Source organism: Olea europaea, chromosome 4 (genome assembly GCF_002742605.1).
Source record: "Olea europaea var. sylvestris chromosome 4, O_europaea_v1, whole genome shotgun sequence".
NCBI lineage: Eukaryota > Viridiplantae > Streptophyta > Magnoliopsida > Lamiales > Oleaceae > Olea > Olea europaea.
In genome coordinates, this window is record NC_036240.1 from 3,950,434 (window position 1) to 3,965,107 (window position 14,674).

The following is a 14,674-nucleotide window of genomic DNA, read 5'->3' on the forward strand; positions in this document are numbered from 1 at the left end:
CCCCATACCTCTTCTCCTTCAACTGGAGGAATGATCCCATCTTCCGATGCATCTCAAGGGCATGCTGCTGATCGACCCTCCTCGCAGCAGCAAAATTATCAGAGACAAGCTTCTTCGAATCGGATGCAGCAGCAGGTTAATTTTCTTGCCTTAAATTTCTCTTTCAGATTATCCATTAGTCCATTACATTGAAATTTACTTGTCCAACGGAACACTAATAAATATCAATCAAGGACGCATTATTGATCCGTTACAATTATCCCATAAAATTTCTATGAATGGACTGTGAATTTTGTTACTCAAAATGATATTTTCTCGTGTTTGTGCGTGTAGGGTTGGAAGACAGAAAAGAACCTGAAATTTTTGCTGCAGAAAGTTTTAAAGCAAAGTGATGTTGGTAATCTGGGAAGGATTGTGTTGCCTAAAGTAATCTCTTTAAACTTTTATTAGTTTTTTAAAATTATAATTGAATTATTTATGGTACATTTGTAATTCTTATCTCTATCTAATTAATTAAATCTGATAAAGTTAAACTTTGATTTATCAGAAAGAAGCAGAAAGCCATCTCCCAGAGCTGGAATCTAGGGATGGAATTTCAATCGCCATGGAAGACATTGGAACATCTCGTGTTTGGAATATGCGCTATAGGTACGTAACATATCCCTTCAAATCCGATTTGTGTATATTATCGAAATCGGAAGATGTTAGTAAGGCAAATTCAAATTTTATTTTTTATTTTTTAAGTTTTTAAATTGAGTAATTTTTTTCCAGGTTTTGGCCAAACAACAAAAGTAGAATGTACCTTCTTGAAAACACAGGTAATTAATCAAAATTTCCATTACTTATTAATGTGTAATTGTTGGTGATATAATTAATGTTTTAATTATGAGGTTGGTTAATGGTCATTAGGAGATTTTGTGAGAGTGAATGGCCTTCAAGAGGGAGATTTCATTGTGATCTACTCGGACACAAAATGTGGCAAATATGTAAGATTTGTGTGTTTCTTTTTTTAAGTGTAGATATATATGATCTCTTATTTAGTTTATATTAAGTATCGATGATATGACAATCATTTAATTGATAAATAAGTTAATGATAAGTTCCATGTATTTAATGATTCACCAATTAAATGATATGAGGTGCTTAACATAAGCTAAGTACCGGTACTTAGGAGATCATTCCTATATATATATATATACACATTCTTCATTAACTCTTGAATTTCCTTATTTTTGGCTCTTTTTCCATATGTGTTTATAGCTTTAAAAATTATTTTAATTTCGAACTGAGCTAGGCGGTTTAACTAGAGTAGTTTATACATCGTTTAATATGAATGATTCTTGTGCGTTTGATACAGATGATACGAGGAGTAAAGGTACGACAGCCAGGAATGAAATTAGAGGTCAAGAAACCCACGAGGAGAAACACGCGCAATTTATGCGGTGCTGATCAGGGATCGTCACTTGCATCTATCGAACAAGCCGTGCGATGAAACAGTACGATGAAGAAGACCCTCTCAAAACGTTAGAACAAATTGGATATTCTCGACTCCTGGCACTTAATTTCGAGACTCTAATTTCTGTGAATCAAATAACGTTAGAACAAATTGGATATTCTCGACTCCTGGCACTTAATTTCGAGACTCTAATTTCTGTGAATCATCTTCTATTTGATCGGTCCTTTCACTGACGAAGAGAAAGGAGTTAAAGGCTTTAGTAAAGAATCGTGGAATCGAGAATGAAGTTTTTTTTGAGCGTTTCTGATCACTCATTTGCCGGCTGTAGCATCCTTATCTTTGTATTTGTATTACTACAGACAATCAATGTCATGTTGTTATTATAACTGTACTTATGTAGTTTTGTTGTGTAATCTATATGAATGGAAACAAAATTTCTTAGTTTATATTATAAATGTTTTAACCATTCTTGCTTGTCTTTGGCAACACAAGTTTTTCCCCCTTTTTTGATGGTTAAGTATAAACTTTCAATATTATTCTGAAAGAATAATGCTATTAATAGTCAGTGATTATAAATTCTCATCTTTAGGCGTAAGATAGTATGAGCTACATTCTACCGTTATTATCAGTAATTATTGTACGAAATTGTTACAAGACGTGATTTTTTTTCCCCAAGTAAACTACTCCTCTATATTTACAGTGTAGTCTCAAGGATTGAATCATCCGTTTTATCTTGGCTTCAATGTGATTCTTGATAGCTTTTTATCGAATTGGCTGGTATGATCCAATTTTATAACTTTGATGGGGACAATTTTAGCTATATTTTATATGTTAGTATGTATTTATTTTTTTGGTAGACGTATAACTCAGACATCAATGGAAAAGATTATTTATGAAGCCACAGTGACTAGCAATGGCCAAATGACTCGATAATTGGTAACAGTACCATTTAATAACTAGGGTTGAATTAAGTTTTAAAATGTTAATGCATAATTACTCCATTTATGTTCTTAACTTCATTAAATCTACAATTACGTAATGATATTTTAAATAGCCATACTTATTTACAATCACACATTCACTAAACAAAATATTTTATATGCAAACTCAAAATTTTTTACGACTTTTTAACCATTTATTCTCCGAATATCACTCTTCAAAATAGTGAAACATCATTTTTCCCTAAGTTTTCATTATAATGCCCACTTCCTTACTTTCCTTACATAGTAGTCTTAACGGCTAGTAGTTTGAAACACTAAGAAAGCGACTTTTTTAAAATAGGGATTAAATATTTGTTTATTATAAGTCAGATACAATCAAATGGATAAGTCAGATACAATCAAATAGAGACAGAGTTATATAAGTATTAATTTTTTGATACTCAAGTTTTAGATTACATTTTGTATGTAACATGATGTACAAAATACGTAGAGGTGTTAAATAGACTACGTCAAGTGGACATCCGACACATTTTCAATCGTGCCGAGTTGAGTGGAGTCGAGACCACCTTTTGAGGTGTTCCATTTGGTAATCAACAAAAAAAGGTACTCAGTTCTACCGGCTAGCCTTTAATATTTCTTGCAAATGCTGCATTTGAATTCGTAAGCCAGAGTAAGCAACAAAATTTAATTAGGTCATGCAAAGAAATAGAGAGAATGAATCTATCGCAAAAAATGTACAATTTTCATCACGGCTCCATTCTAATGTAGAATTTCATCAGCGTCAAAAGAAAAGGGTAAAAAATGATTAATTAAAGAAAATCTTTGGGCTCAAGTTTTTTGCTTGTCTCACGAATCTAAAATTCTTACTTCATAGTTCAGTATTCTGGTATTTTGTGCTTCAATCAAGAATCGTGTCAATCCATTTCTACTTTAGACCTCAATGGTTAAGATCAACAATAACAAATGAATAAATAGTTAAATCGATTATATAAATCACTTTTTTGTTCATCAATTAAATCAAATCATTCAAAAGCATACTAGATCATTTAAGTTTTATCGTTTTATCTCTATTCTAAGCCAATTTATTCAAGCGAATGCAAGCTTTTTGGACCTTCACAATATACGGTCAACTACTATGTTACGATTTCTTCAATTATTCTCATTCGGGATGTGCAAATTGTTTGAATCAAAGTTACAATATAGTCAATTAATTATAGATTTATGTAAAGGCGCGGCAGTTCCCCACGTCGCAGCAGCTTGGTATAAAAAGAAAAAGAAAAAAATAACAATAATAATACTACTAGTAAATAATAATAGTAATGTATGTCTAGTGACATTTATAATTCCAAGTCAAACACATTGTTTTTGACATCACACATTAGTTGAAATACAATTACTAGATGGGTTCAGTTTAAATTTTTTAAATTTCTTTATCTATTTTTCATTGAGAAATAAGTTCGTAAGTCAAAATTTGTTGTATGTAGAATCTACATTTGTGGCTTTTGAAGGAAGAACGAAGTTTCGCATGAGTTCAAGAATATCAAACCACTACAACCAATATTTGTTATTTGAATGTTGTTAAAGGTGTCTATCGCAACGAATATGTAAGTGAATGTTATGGAAAGCTTTATTTTTCACAACGTTTATTGACCGTTATTAAAAGTGCATTCTATAGTAACGTTCAATAACTGTTGCGGATATTTAGATATATAGTTTTTAACCAAAAAAAAAAAAAAAAAAAAACCCATCAATTTTTTGAATGAAACACGTCATTTTTTTTATTCCAACCGAAAGCCTATCCCACTTTCCCCTCGTCGAACCTACATCGTGAACCATTAATTATTGCCAACTTCGTATTCGTTCTCTTTACCATCTCCGGCTGCCATCTATCTGTTGAACGAAGAAGCCAATATCTTTAGCTTCGTAATATAACCGACTGCAAAAACCCTTTATTCCTGCTAATTTTGTCGTCGCTGTCGTCGATGTCTTTAGATGTGAAACTATCATCGATTTCATAGCATTTTGACAAGGTAAGATTTGTGGGTGTTTTAACAAATTATTTATCGATTTTTTTACACTCACTGTACACATTTTGAAAATGTAAGATTTTTGGATTTTTGAACAAATTAGGACTTGATGTTTAGTTTAAGATATTGGATATGTAAGAGATTGCTGAGAAGTTGTGAAATGGGTGTAGTTTGTATTTTGGTAAAAGTAAAAGTATAATGTGATGCCTATCTCATAAAATTCAGCAGCAATGGCAATCATAGTGCATTCTCACAATTAACTTAAGCTACAATATTTAGGAAAAGCAAACCCATGTAAATCTTTTAATGAAGAGAGTAACAATTAGCATGCTTTGTCTCAATAGAGGTTGTTGGGTTTCTTGCTATTTGGAAACTACATTTTTGGCTGTCGTCAGAGTTGGGCATCGCCGTCTTCATAGTCGGGGAGTGATGTTGTCTCGGGTGAGTACACTGGGGTTTTAGCCATAGTCGACAGTTGTGACTTCAGATTCGAGAGGTAGTTGGGGAAAATGTACAAGACGACTTTAGATCGAGAAGTGGGGGATTCGACAGGGACATCTCAGAAGTGGGAGGATTCGGCGGGGGCGAGAGAAATCTCAGTAGTGGAGGGAAATGAACTAATGTGGTGTGTTAATCCAAACATTTGGTCTCTTTCTTTTTTTTCAATTTTTCAATTTTTATTTTTATTTTTAGACCAAATTGGTCAATCACCAAAAACTCATTGTACACATCAATTTTTAAATTTCTGTATGGGTTCTATCAGCCGTCTTCTATACAAGAGGCTTTAGTGTAGAGCAATGCAACTATGTGTACAGAAGACGGTTGACAGAAGAATTCCAGATGAGCTATCAATCGTTTTTAGTGAAAAAAAAAAACTAACCATTTTTTGAACGAGCAAATGTCAAATTTTTTTTATTCCAACCAAATCCCACTTTCTTCTCGCTGAACCCACATCGTGAATCATTAATTCCTATGAACTCCTTCAGGTTTTCTTCGCCATCTCTACCTGCTATCTATCCTTTGAACAATAAAGAAGTCAATATCTCTATCTTTGTAATATTACTAACTGCATAAACCCTTTATTCCTACTAATTTTGCTGTCGCTATCATCATAATCTCTGGCTGTCGGCGATGTCTCAAACGTGGAACTATCACCGATTTCATAGCATTTTAAAATGGTAAGATTTGAAGGTGTTTCAAAAAATTATTTATGGGTTTTTTCACACTCACTGTACACTTTAAGATTTTTGGGTTTTTGAACAAATTAGGACTTGATGTTTTGTTGAAGATATGGGATATGTATGAGATTGTTGAGAAGTTGTGAAATGGACATAGTTTGTATTTTGGTAAAAGTATAATGCAGTGCCTATTTCATAAAATTGAGCAGGAATGGCAATCAAAGTGCACTATCACAATTAACTTAAGTTACAATATTTGGGAAAAGTCTACCAAACTTTGTACATCTTTTAATCAAGAAAGTATGACAATTAGCATGCTTTTTCTCAATAGAGGTCCTTGGGTTCCTTGTTATTTGAAGACTACATTTTTGGCCATCATCGGAGTTGGACATCACCATCTTCACAGTCGGGGTGTGATGTTGTTGCGGGTAAGTATGTTGGGGTTTTCATCATAGCCGACAGTTGTGACTTTAGATTTGGGAGGTAGTCGATGGAAATGTATAAGATGACTTCAGATCCAAAAGTGGAGGATTCGGCAGGGGCGGGTGAAATCTTTGTAGTGGGGGTAATGAACTAATGTGATATGTTAATCCAAACATTTGGTCTCTTTCCTTTTTTAGATTTTTTGACCAAATTGGTCAATCACCAAAAACTCACTCTACGTATCAATTTTTAAATTTTTGTATGGGTTCTATCAGCCGTCTTCTATACAAGAGGCATTAGTGCAATGCAATGTTGTACCATGTATAGAAGACTGTTGACAGAAGAATACAGATGAGCTATCAAGCGTTTTTAGCCACAAAAAAAAAAAAAAACCCATCAATTTTTTGAATGAAACACGTCATTTTTTTTATTCCAACCGAAAGCCTATCCCACTTTCCCCTCGTCGAACCTACATCGTGAACCATTAATTATTGCCAACTTCGTATTCGTTCTCTTTACCATCTCCGGCTGCCATCTATCTGTTGAACGAAGAAGCCAATATCTTTAGCTTCGTAATATAACCGACTGCAAAAACCCTTTATTCCTGCAAATTTTGTCGTCGCTGTCGTCGATGTCTTTAGATGTGAAACTATCATCGATTTCATAGCATTTTGACAAGGTAAGATTTGTGGGTGTTTTAACAAATTATTTATCGATTTTTTTCACACTCACTGTACACATTTTGAAAATGTAAGATTTTTGGATTTTTGAACAAATTAGGACTTGATGTTTAGTTTAAGATATTGGATATGTAAGAGATTGCTGAGAAGTTGTGAAATGGGTGTAGTTTGTATTTTGGTAAAAGTAAAAGTATAATGTGATGCCTATCTCATAAAATTCAGCAGCAATGGCAATCATAGTGCATTCTCACAATTAACTTAAGCTACAATATTTAGGAAAAGCAAACCCATGTAAATCTTTTAATGAAGAGAGTAACAATTAGCATGCTTTGTCTCAATAGAGGTTGTTGGGTTTCTTGCTATTTGGAAACTACATTTTTGGCTGTCGTCAGAGTTGGGCATCGCCGTCTTCATAGTCGGGGAGTGATGTTGTCTCGGGTGAGTACACTGGGGTTTTAGCCATAGTCGACAGTTGTGACTTCAGATTCGAGAGGTAGTTGGGGAAAATGTACAAGACGACTTTAGATCGAGAAGTGGGGGATTCGACAGGGACATCTCAGAAGTGGGAGGATTCGGCGGGGGCGAGAGAAATCTCAGTAGTGGAGGGAAATGAACTAATGTGGTGTGTTAATCCAAACATTTGGTCTCTTTCTTTTTTTTCAATTTTTCAATTTTTATTTTTATTTTTAGACCAAATTGGTCAATCACCAAAAACTCATTGTACACATCAATTTTTAAATTTCTGTATGGGTTCTATCAGCCGTCTTCTATACAAGAGGCTTTAGTGTAGAGCAATGCAACTATGTGTACAGAAGACGGTTGACAGAAGAATTCCAGATGAGCTATCAATCGTTTTTAGTGAAAAAAAAAAACTAACCATTTTTTGAACGAGCAAATGTCAAATTTTTTTTATTCCAACCAAATCCCACTTTCTTCTCGCTGAACCCACATCGTGAATCATTAATTCCTATGAACTCCTTCAGGTTTTCTTCGCCATCTCTACCTGCTATCTATCCTTTGAACAATAAAGAAGTCAATATCTCTATCTTTGTAATATTACTAACTGCATAAACCCTTTATTCCTACTAATTTTGCTGTCGCTATCATCATAATCTCTGGCTGTCGGCGATGTCTCAAACGTGGAACTATCACCGATTTCATAGCATTTTAAAATGGTAAGATTTGAAGGTGTTTCAAAAAATTATTTATGGGTTTTTTCACACTCACTGTACACTTTAAGATTTTTGGGTTTTTGAACAAATTAGGACTTGATGTTTTGTTGAAGATATGGGATATGTATGAGATTGTTGAGAAGTTGTGAAATGGACATAGTTTGTATTTTGGTAAAAGTATAATGCAGTGCCTATTTCATAAAATTGAGCAGGAATGGCAATCAAAGTGCACTATCACAATTAACTTAAGTTACAATATTTGGGAAAAGTCTACCAAACTTTGTACATCTTTTAATCAAGAAAGTATGACAATTAGCATGCTTTTTCTCAATAGAGGTCCTTGGGTTCCTTGTTATTTGAAGACTACATTTTTGGCCATCATCGGAGTTGGACATCACCATCTTCACAGTCGGGGTGTGATGTTGTTGCGGGTAAGTATGTTGGGGTTTTCATCATAGCCGACAGTTGTGACTTTAGATTTGGGAGGTAGTCGATGGAAATGTATAAGATGACTTCAGATCCAAAAGTGGAGGATTCGGCAGGGGCGGGTGAAATCTTTGTAGTGGGGGTAATGAACTAATGTGATATGTTAATCCAAACATTTGGTCTCTTTCCTTTTTTAGATTTTTTGACCAAATTGGTCAATCACCAAAAACTCACTCTACGTATCAATTTTTAAATTTTTGTATGGGTTCTATCAGCCGTCTTCTATACAAGAGGCATTAGTGCAATGCAATGTTGTACCATGTATAGAAGACTGTTGACAGAAGAATACAGATGAGCTATCAAGCGTTTTTAGCCACAAAAAAAAAAAAAAACCCATCAATTTTTTGAATGAAACACGTCATTTTTTTTATTCCAACCGAAAGCCTATCCCACTTTCCCCTCGTCGAACCTACATCGTGAACCATTAATTATTGCCAACTTCGTATTCGTTCTCTTTACCATCTCCGGCTGCCATCTATCTGTTGAACGAAGAAGCCAATATCTTTAGCTTCGTAATATAACCGACTGCAAAAACCCTTTATTCCTGCAAATTTTGTCGTCGCTGTCGTCGATGTCTTTAGATGTGAAACTATCATCGATTTCATAGCATTTTGACAAGGTAAGATTTGTGGGTGTTTTAACACAAGCTCTTAGATATTTATTTACATTTCGGCTAAATGTGAAAAATATCATTAACAGCGAGAAATACACATAAATATTTTAATAAACCTTTGTTTGTTGTAGATTAAATCAAATTTTAGTAAATTTTGATAAAAGTTGATAAAATATATTATTGAAAAGTTGTTGGTATCATGAAATTTGTGACTAAAATTAATTGTTAATTTTGATGTAAAATTTTAATTAACACCAAATAGAGGTTAAATTTTGTAGCTTTTTACCAAAGAATTAACAAGTTTCTTTGAAAAATCATTGCCAAAAATTTTAAGAAAAACGAAAAGAAAAAAATGGTAGCTCAAAATATCAAATTGTATGAAATGGTGATTGAACTAAGGCGATAGGCTTAATTAATTAAGAGTAAAAAATTTAGGAAAAATTGAACATCATCCCATACTTTGAGGCAGACCTTGTGGAAATAGGATACTCAAATTCAACTAATACTACTTTTGAAAAGACACCGTATTCTATAATTATTGTTTTAAGGGACAGAACGGTACAAATAATTACTTATGTATGGAATAAATAATGACCTTGACTGTGCTAATAACATGGGTGGGTGCCCTAGGCTCAAAGCTCTAGGAGGTGACCTTGGGAACTTCCAACTATGGAATCTATACACGTTTTGTTTTGCCTAATGTCTAATCTTTAACTTAGCCTATATTTGGGATTATTTTTTCTCCTTAAATTTTATTTTTAAAATTAATCATCTATTTTAATTATATATTTAATGGTATCATAATCTACTTATTAACTACTCATTTTTACAAAGAAGAATTTTAATAACAAAAGGCGAAATCCGAAAAGAGGCTTATATGTGTGAAACTCATGAACCAGATCGTGAAGAAATGGATCGTGTTGAGTCATATTACAATGTTTATAAATAAAAACAACGAGTTTTTCTTTCTCTATGCAAATTTTAGATGAGATGATTTAATTGGGTTGTAAGTGACAAATTCATGTAAATCTACTAACATTCAATTGTTAAAGTTTTATGGGTTGAGTATTTTTGAAATAAAAAATTAAAATATTTGTATACGTTTGAATATATAGATATAAATGAAAAGAGCGAAGTTGTTCAAACAGGGGACGCCATATCGACCCCTTGGATGGACAAGGCGGACGTTGCCTTGTCCGTCTAGTACAGTACAAATGAAAAATCAGATTGAATTTTGAAGCCCCCAATCCCTTATAAAATAAAGAAAAGAGGAAATTGCATCCAATATGACATTTCACGATGGGCATCTTAAAATTTTGAATTTTCACAAATTTTCAATATATTTTATAAATATCCATTTTTGTAAATTTTGAACCAAAATACCCTGATAAATCTCTAGTTTGGGTGCTAGTTTTCATCCATGAACTAGGGATACGATTGCTAGTTTGCCTCAATGTCAAACCAAATCGCTAGAGCCCATTTTTCATCGAGTGGTGTCATGCTGATCTACACACTATTGGTGATGGTGGTGACATCTCGTAGATCTACTCGTAGTTGGTAGTGTTGGTAGAGCGATTATGATGATGGTGGCAGTGCTAGAGTAAAAAGGTTGTGGTGATTGCAACTGGTGGTGGTTGCGATGGTGGACCTATGTAGTTATGGTGGTTGCCACTTGTGTTTCATACATCTGCGTAAGACTAGATGGTGGTGGTGGTTGCAATGGTGAGGCTATGATGTAGTTATGGTGGTTGCCACTGGTGTTTCACAAATCTACGTGCGATTAGATGGTGGTGGAAGGTTGCGATGATTTTTCTTGTAGTTAGGGTTTGGTGATGGGTTGTTTGTTGGTGATTTTATAAAAAAAATATGTATAAATATAAAAATGTTCATTTTTACATAATATTTTACAAGTAGCATTCATAGTGTTTGACTACTTCTCAATATGCTTCTAATGAAAAATCCCACAAAGTAAATATAATGAAAAAGGCGAATTGGACTCCCATTTATCTTGAAGGAGAGGAACCAATCATGCTTGTGTTCTCAATTGTTGGAAATCAACGAATCAATATGCATAAGTGAACATTTTCAAACATAACGTTTTCACTTTGATTTTAAAATTTTTTCAATTGGCATTTTAATAACTATTTTATTTCGAATCTCTTGAGGTTGAATTATCTTATTTTAAGCTTGAGAAGATATAAAATAGATAAATTTATTTATTAAATTTTGTTTTCAAATTGTCATTCATCTCTGTATTCATTTCTTTATTTATTGGTCGACAATTTGCTTAAATGAATTATACTTGAGGGGATGCATTCCTTCTACCAACGATTTTTAACATATAATTTGAAATGTAATCTTTCATCGACTTCACTGCAACCTCATATCCAACCATTGGTGATTGGCATTCGAAATCTCTTTCTCTTTTAAAATTACATAAAACCCTTAATTTACTTGATTATAAGTGCTAATAAAAACAAAGATTGTTTGAAGCCAAGAAATGGATTTGTTTCCAAAAAAAATTCAAAAGAGTTGTTCGACCATATGATTTTAAACGTATAATAATAATAATAATAATAATAATAATAATAATAATAATAATAATAATAATAATAATAAGAAATCATGGTGCTAATTGTGTCAATTTCTCAAAAGCTAAATCCCTCTTTCAAACTAATGGATTACCACCCGTGCTTTAAAAAATGTGCCTAGACTTCGAAGGCATGGACAAAACATTTTGTCTTAATATTAAGTTTGAATTAAGTGATCAATTGTTAAGTTGATCGCTTACTGCATGATTAGACACGCCTAGGGATGCCTAGGTAGGCTTTATTAGTTTTTTTTTTCCATTTTTTATTTTATTTTTTTGCTCTTTAGTTTATTAATTATTTTTACTTTTTTCTTTTTTTAAAAGACTTTTTTTTACTTTTATTTTAAGAAGAACCTGCTCCAAAGAAATCTCACTCAATATTAGTGTTTTAAAAAGCATAATGTGTGGTTAGGCGTGGAGGCCAAGTTTCAAACTTTACGAGCCTAGGTGTAAAAAAGCGTGTTTTGATTTTTAATTTTATTTTAAATTTTAATCATTGTAAAAACATTCAATAATTCAAATAATACATATCAAACATCTAAAATTATAAAATACTGTATTTACTTAATAATTCTTACAAAAAGATAAGTTTCAAAATCATAATTACATAACGTAGATAGTTTGTAGCTTAAAATCTTATTCTAACTCTTATATTTCAGCAACAATTCCAATTTCAACTCACACATAAATGAGATTTATCAAGCACTTACATGAATTTCAGCAACAAAACCGACGGTTTATGGCAAGCACCTGTAATTTCAATCATGTAATTGCAGCCAAACTCATGAAAAGTACACAACCAAGTTGATTATAAACCCCCATCAAAACACGAAGCAAAACTGGGAAAAGTCAAAAACAAAAACCCACTAATATAATATTACCAGAAAAAAAGTTGGCAAGAGATGTGGTCATACCACTAATGAGATGGAGGAAGTGCCGAAGTGGGTATTGGATTTGGAGGAGAAATAATTTTTTTGGAATTCTGTGTTGAAGTCCTTGAAAGCGTGGTTTGTAATTTCAAGTTGTGGTATGGCTGTCTATTTAGTATTTCTCACTTTTATTGTATGATAAATTAGTGATTAATAATTTAATAGGGAGGGAAGATGAAACGTTTTAATGAGAAAAAAATAATAAATAACTAAGCGTGCCATGGAATGCCTAGGCACCCATTACCCAAACAACATTGTCATTGACGGCTTAATTCTTGCTTAGGCTTAAGGTAAAGCATTCTCTTCATGCCTAGGCGACGTCTAGGCACTTTTCAGAATATTGCTCAAGATAGAAGTCCATGCATGACATGAATAATCGTACATGAATTTGGGAGACTATTGTTGCACTTCGCGACCTGGTGTCCTAGGTGACCGTACCATCGAAGCCCATTTGCTAAAGTCTACTAAATCTGGAGCTCCGAAATCCACTTTCACCGAAGCAGCTCCATGTAAATGGAAACTTCGAAGCCCCTTGCCGAAGTATTGAGGCTCAAAGTTGAATCCAAAGTTCTATCATAACAAGTGATGACTCTCATTTGAAGATCCTTCATGAAATCTAGTTGAAATGATTTATTTGACTTCTGTAATAAGTGATATGTCAAAGTCTTATCAGCATAGGTTGTAGGGTGGTTGCTCCCTTTAAAAGCATTAAATGTGCTACGGGCTAGTGAGGTCAAACTGATGCCTAGAATAAGATGTCTCAGTTATGGAAATGAAGTCACGTGCCCAATTATCCAATGGATATTATTTCATGCGCAACACTATAAATAACCAATGCTTGTATCATTTGAAAGCTAATGCAACACTTTGTACTTAAAGATACTCTTTGTCTTCTCTCTTGCTCATTTCATACTGTTGTTTGCTGGAGTTTAGATTAGCTTGCTCTAGTAGAGTTGTTGATTATTGATTATAATTATGCAATTGTCTCTAAATATACTGTCAATGTCTGAACATTTTTATCTCACGTCATAGAACATATCTCACGTCTATATATAGTAACCTTCTCCGACCAAGTCTTTGGTCTAAACGTGTTGGAATTTGCTTGTCTGGATGCGAGTTGACTCGGCATTTGTCCACGTCACCCTTACTAAATAGGAGGTCAACCAACTTTATTTGTACAAAATTTCAAAATGACTTTATTCAATAAAGATTTAGATGAAATTTAAGCTATTATGCTATCTGTATTATATAATTATGATATTCACTAATCAATGATTCTCTTTTATGGTTGTATGGAATCTTTAAGCCCTTTAATGAAATTTTAGAATTGTGTGTTTTGAAGACATAATATAGATAAATAAGTCCATCGACTCTCTGATAGTTATTTATGAGGCAGTTCTACCTACACATGAGTTCTAGATTTTCTTTCATCTATTTAGAAAAACTTTGGTTGTTGAAACTTTGATAATAATTAAAAAAGAAAAGAAAAGAATCTGGTTCATTTGGAATCTTGCTGCATATCCGATCTTTTTCTTATTCAAAGATCAGCCATTTGATTCTGCGTTTTCATATCAAGAATTATTTGTTGATAAAGGGATGTCAAAGGGGCTTCTAACGTTGAAGATATAAATTAAATAAATAAGTTTATCCACTCTATAGAAAGCTATTAGCAACATTGTGGATACCTATGATATAATTTAAATAAATAAGTATATCCATTCTATAAAAGCTATTGGTGAAACTGTGGATCTGTCAGATTTTTGATAAAAGAACTTGTTGGATTTTAATATCTAATAACTCTTGAGCAATGATATTAAACCATTAGTTATGTAGTTGGTATCGACCAAATAATTGAAGTGAAATATCAACACCTCAAATGAAATGACCCCAGCCTATAACTATTTTGGGTCATTGGAAATAGCCTAATTAAATTAGGGCTGCTCATGGCCCGACACTTCACTCCTTGGACTAGTTTTGGTGTTTGGCCCACTTGTTGATTATCTATCGTCTCCTTTTGGGCCAAATCTACTACCATATATGGGCAGCTTCCTTGCTTTGAGAAACGTGTTATTTCCTTAAAGAAAAGCACTGACTGCTCTTCCTCTGCTTCGTGCCACTTCCTTCGGTTTTTCCCCTTTGTCCAGTTCTTTGTTCCTTCTTCTGCCTTTGTGCCTGCTGT

General features: G+C 33.2%; 2 protein-coding genes across 2 annotated transcripts in view; both read left to right on the plus strand.

Moving 5' to 3' along the window:
* The first annotated feature begins 6 nt into the window (after positions 1–6).
* LOC111394050 (B3 domain-containing transcription factor ABI3-like) lies at positions 7–1,902 on the plus strand. The gene is made up of 6 exons (XM_023019832.1): positions 7–135; positions 334–426; positions 548–648; positions 772–818; positions 910–986; positions 1,358–1,902. Exons 1-6 carry the CDS (start codon positions 31–33, stop codon positions 1,490–1,492), a joined length of 558 nt encoding a protein of 185 aa, XP_022875600.1. The 5' UTR covers positions 7–30; the 3' UTR covers positions 1,493–1,902.
* An 11,864-nt stretch (positions 1,903–13,766) lies between these two features.
* The window catches only part of LOC111392586, a 9,538-nt gene continuing 8,630 nt past the window's right edge, over positions 13,767–14,674 (plus strand). The window contains exon 1 of the mRNA XM_023017944.1: positions 13,767–13,785. Within this exon, the coding sequence (XP_022873712.1) occupies positions 13,767–13,785 (19 nt within the window). The remainder of the gene's footprint in view (positions 13,786–14,674) is intronic.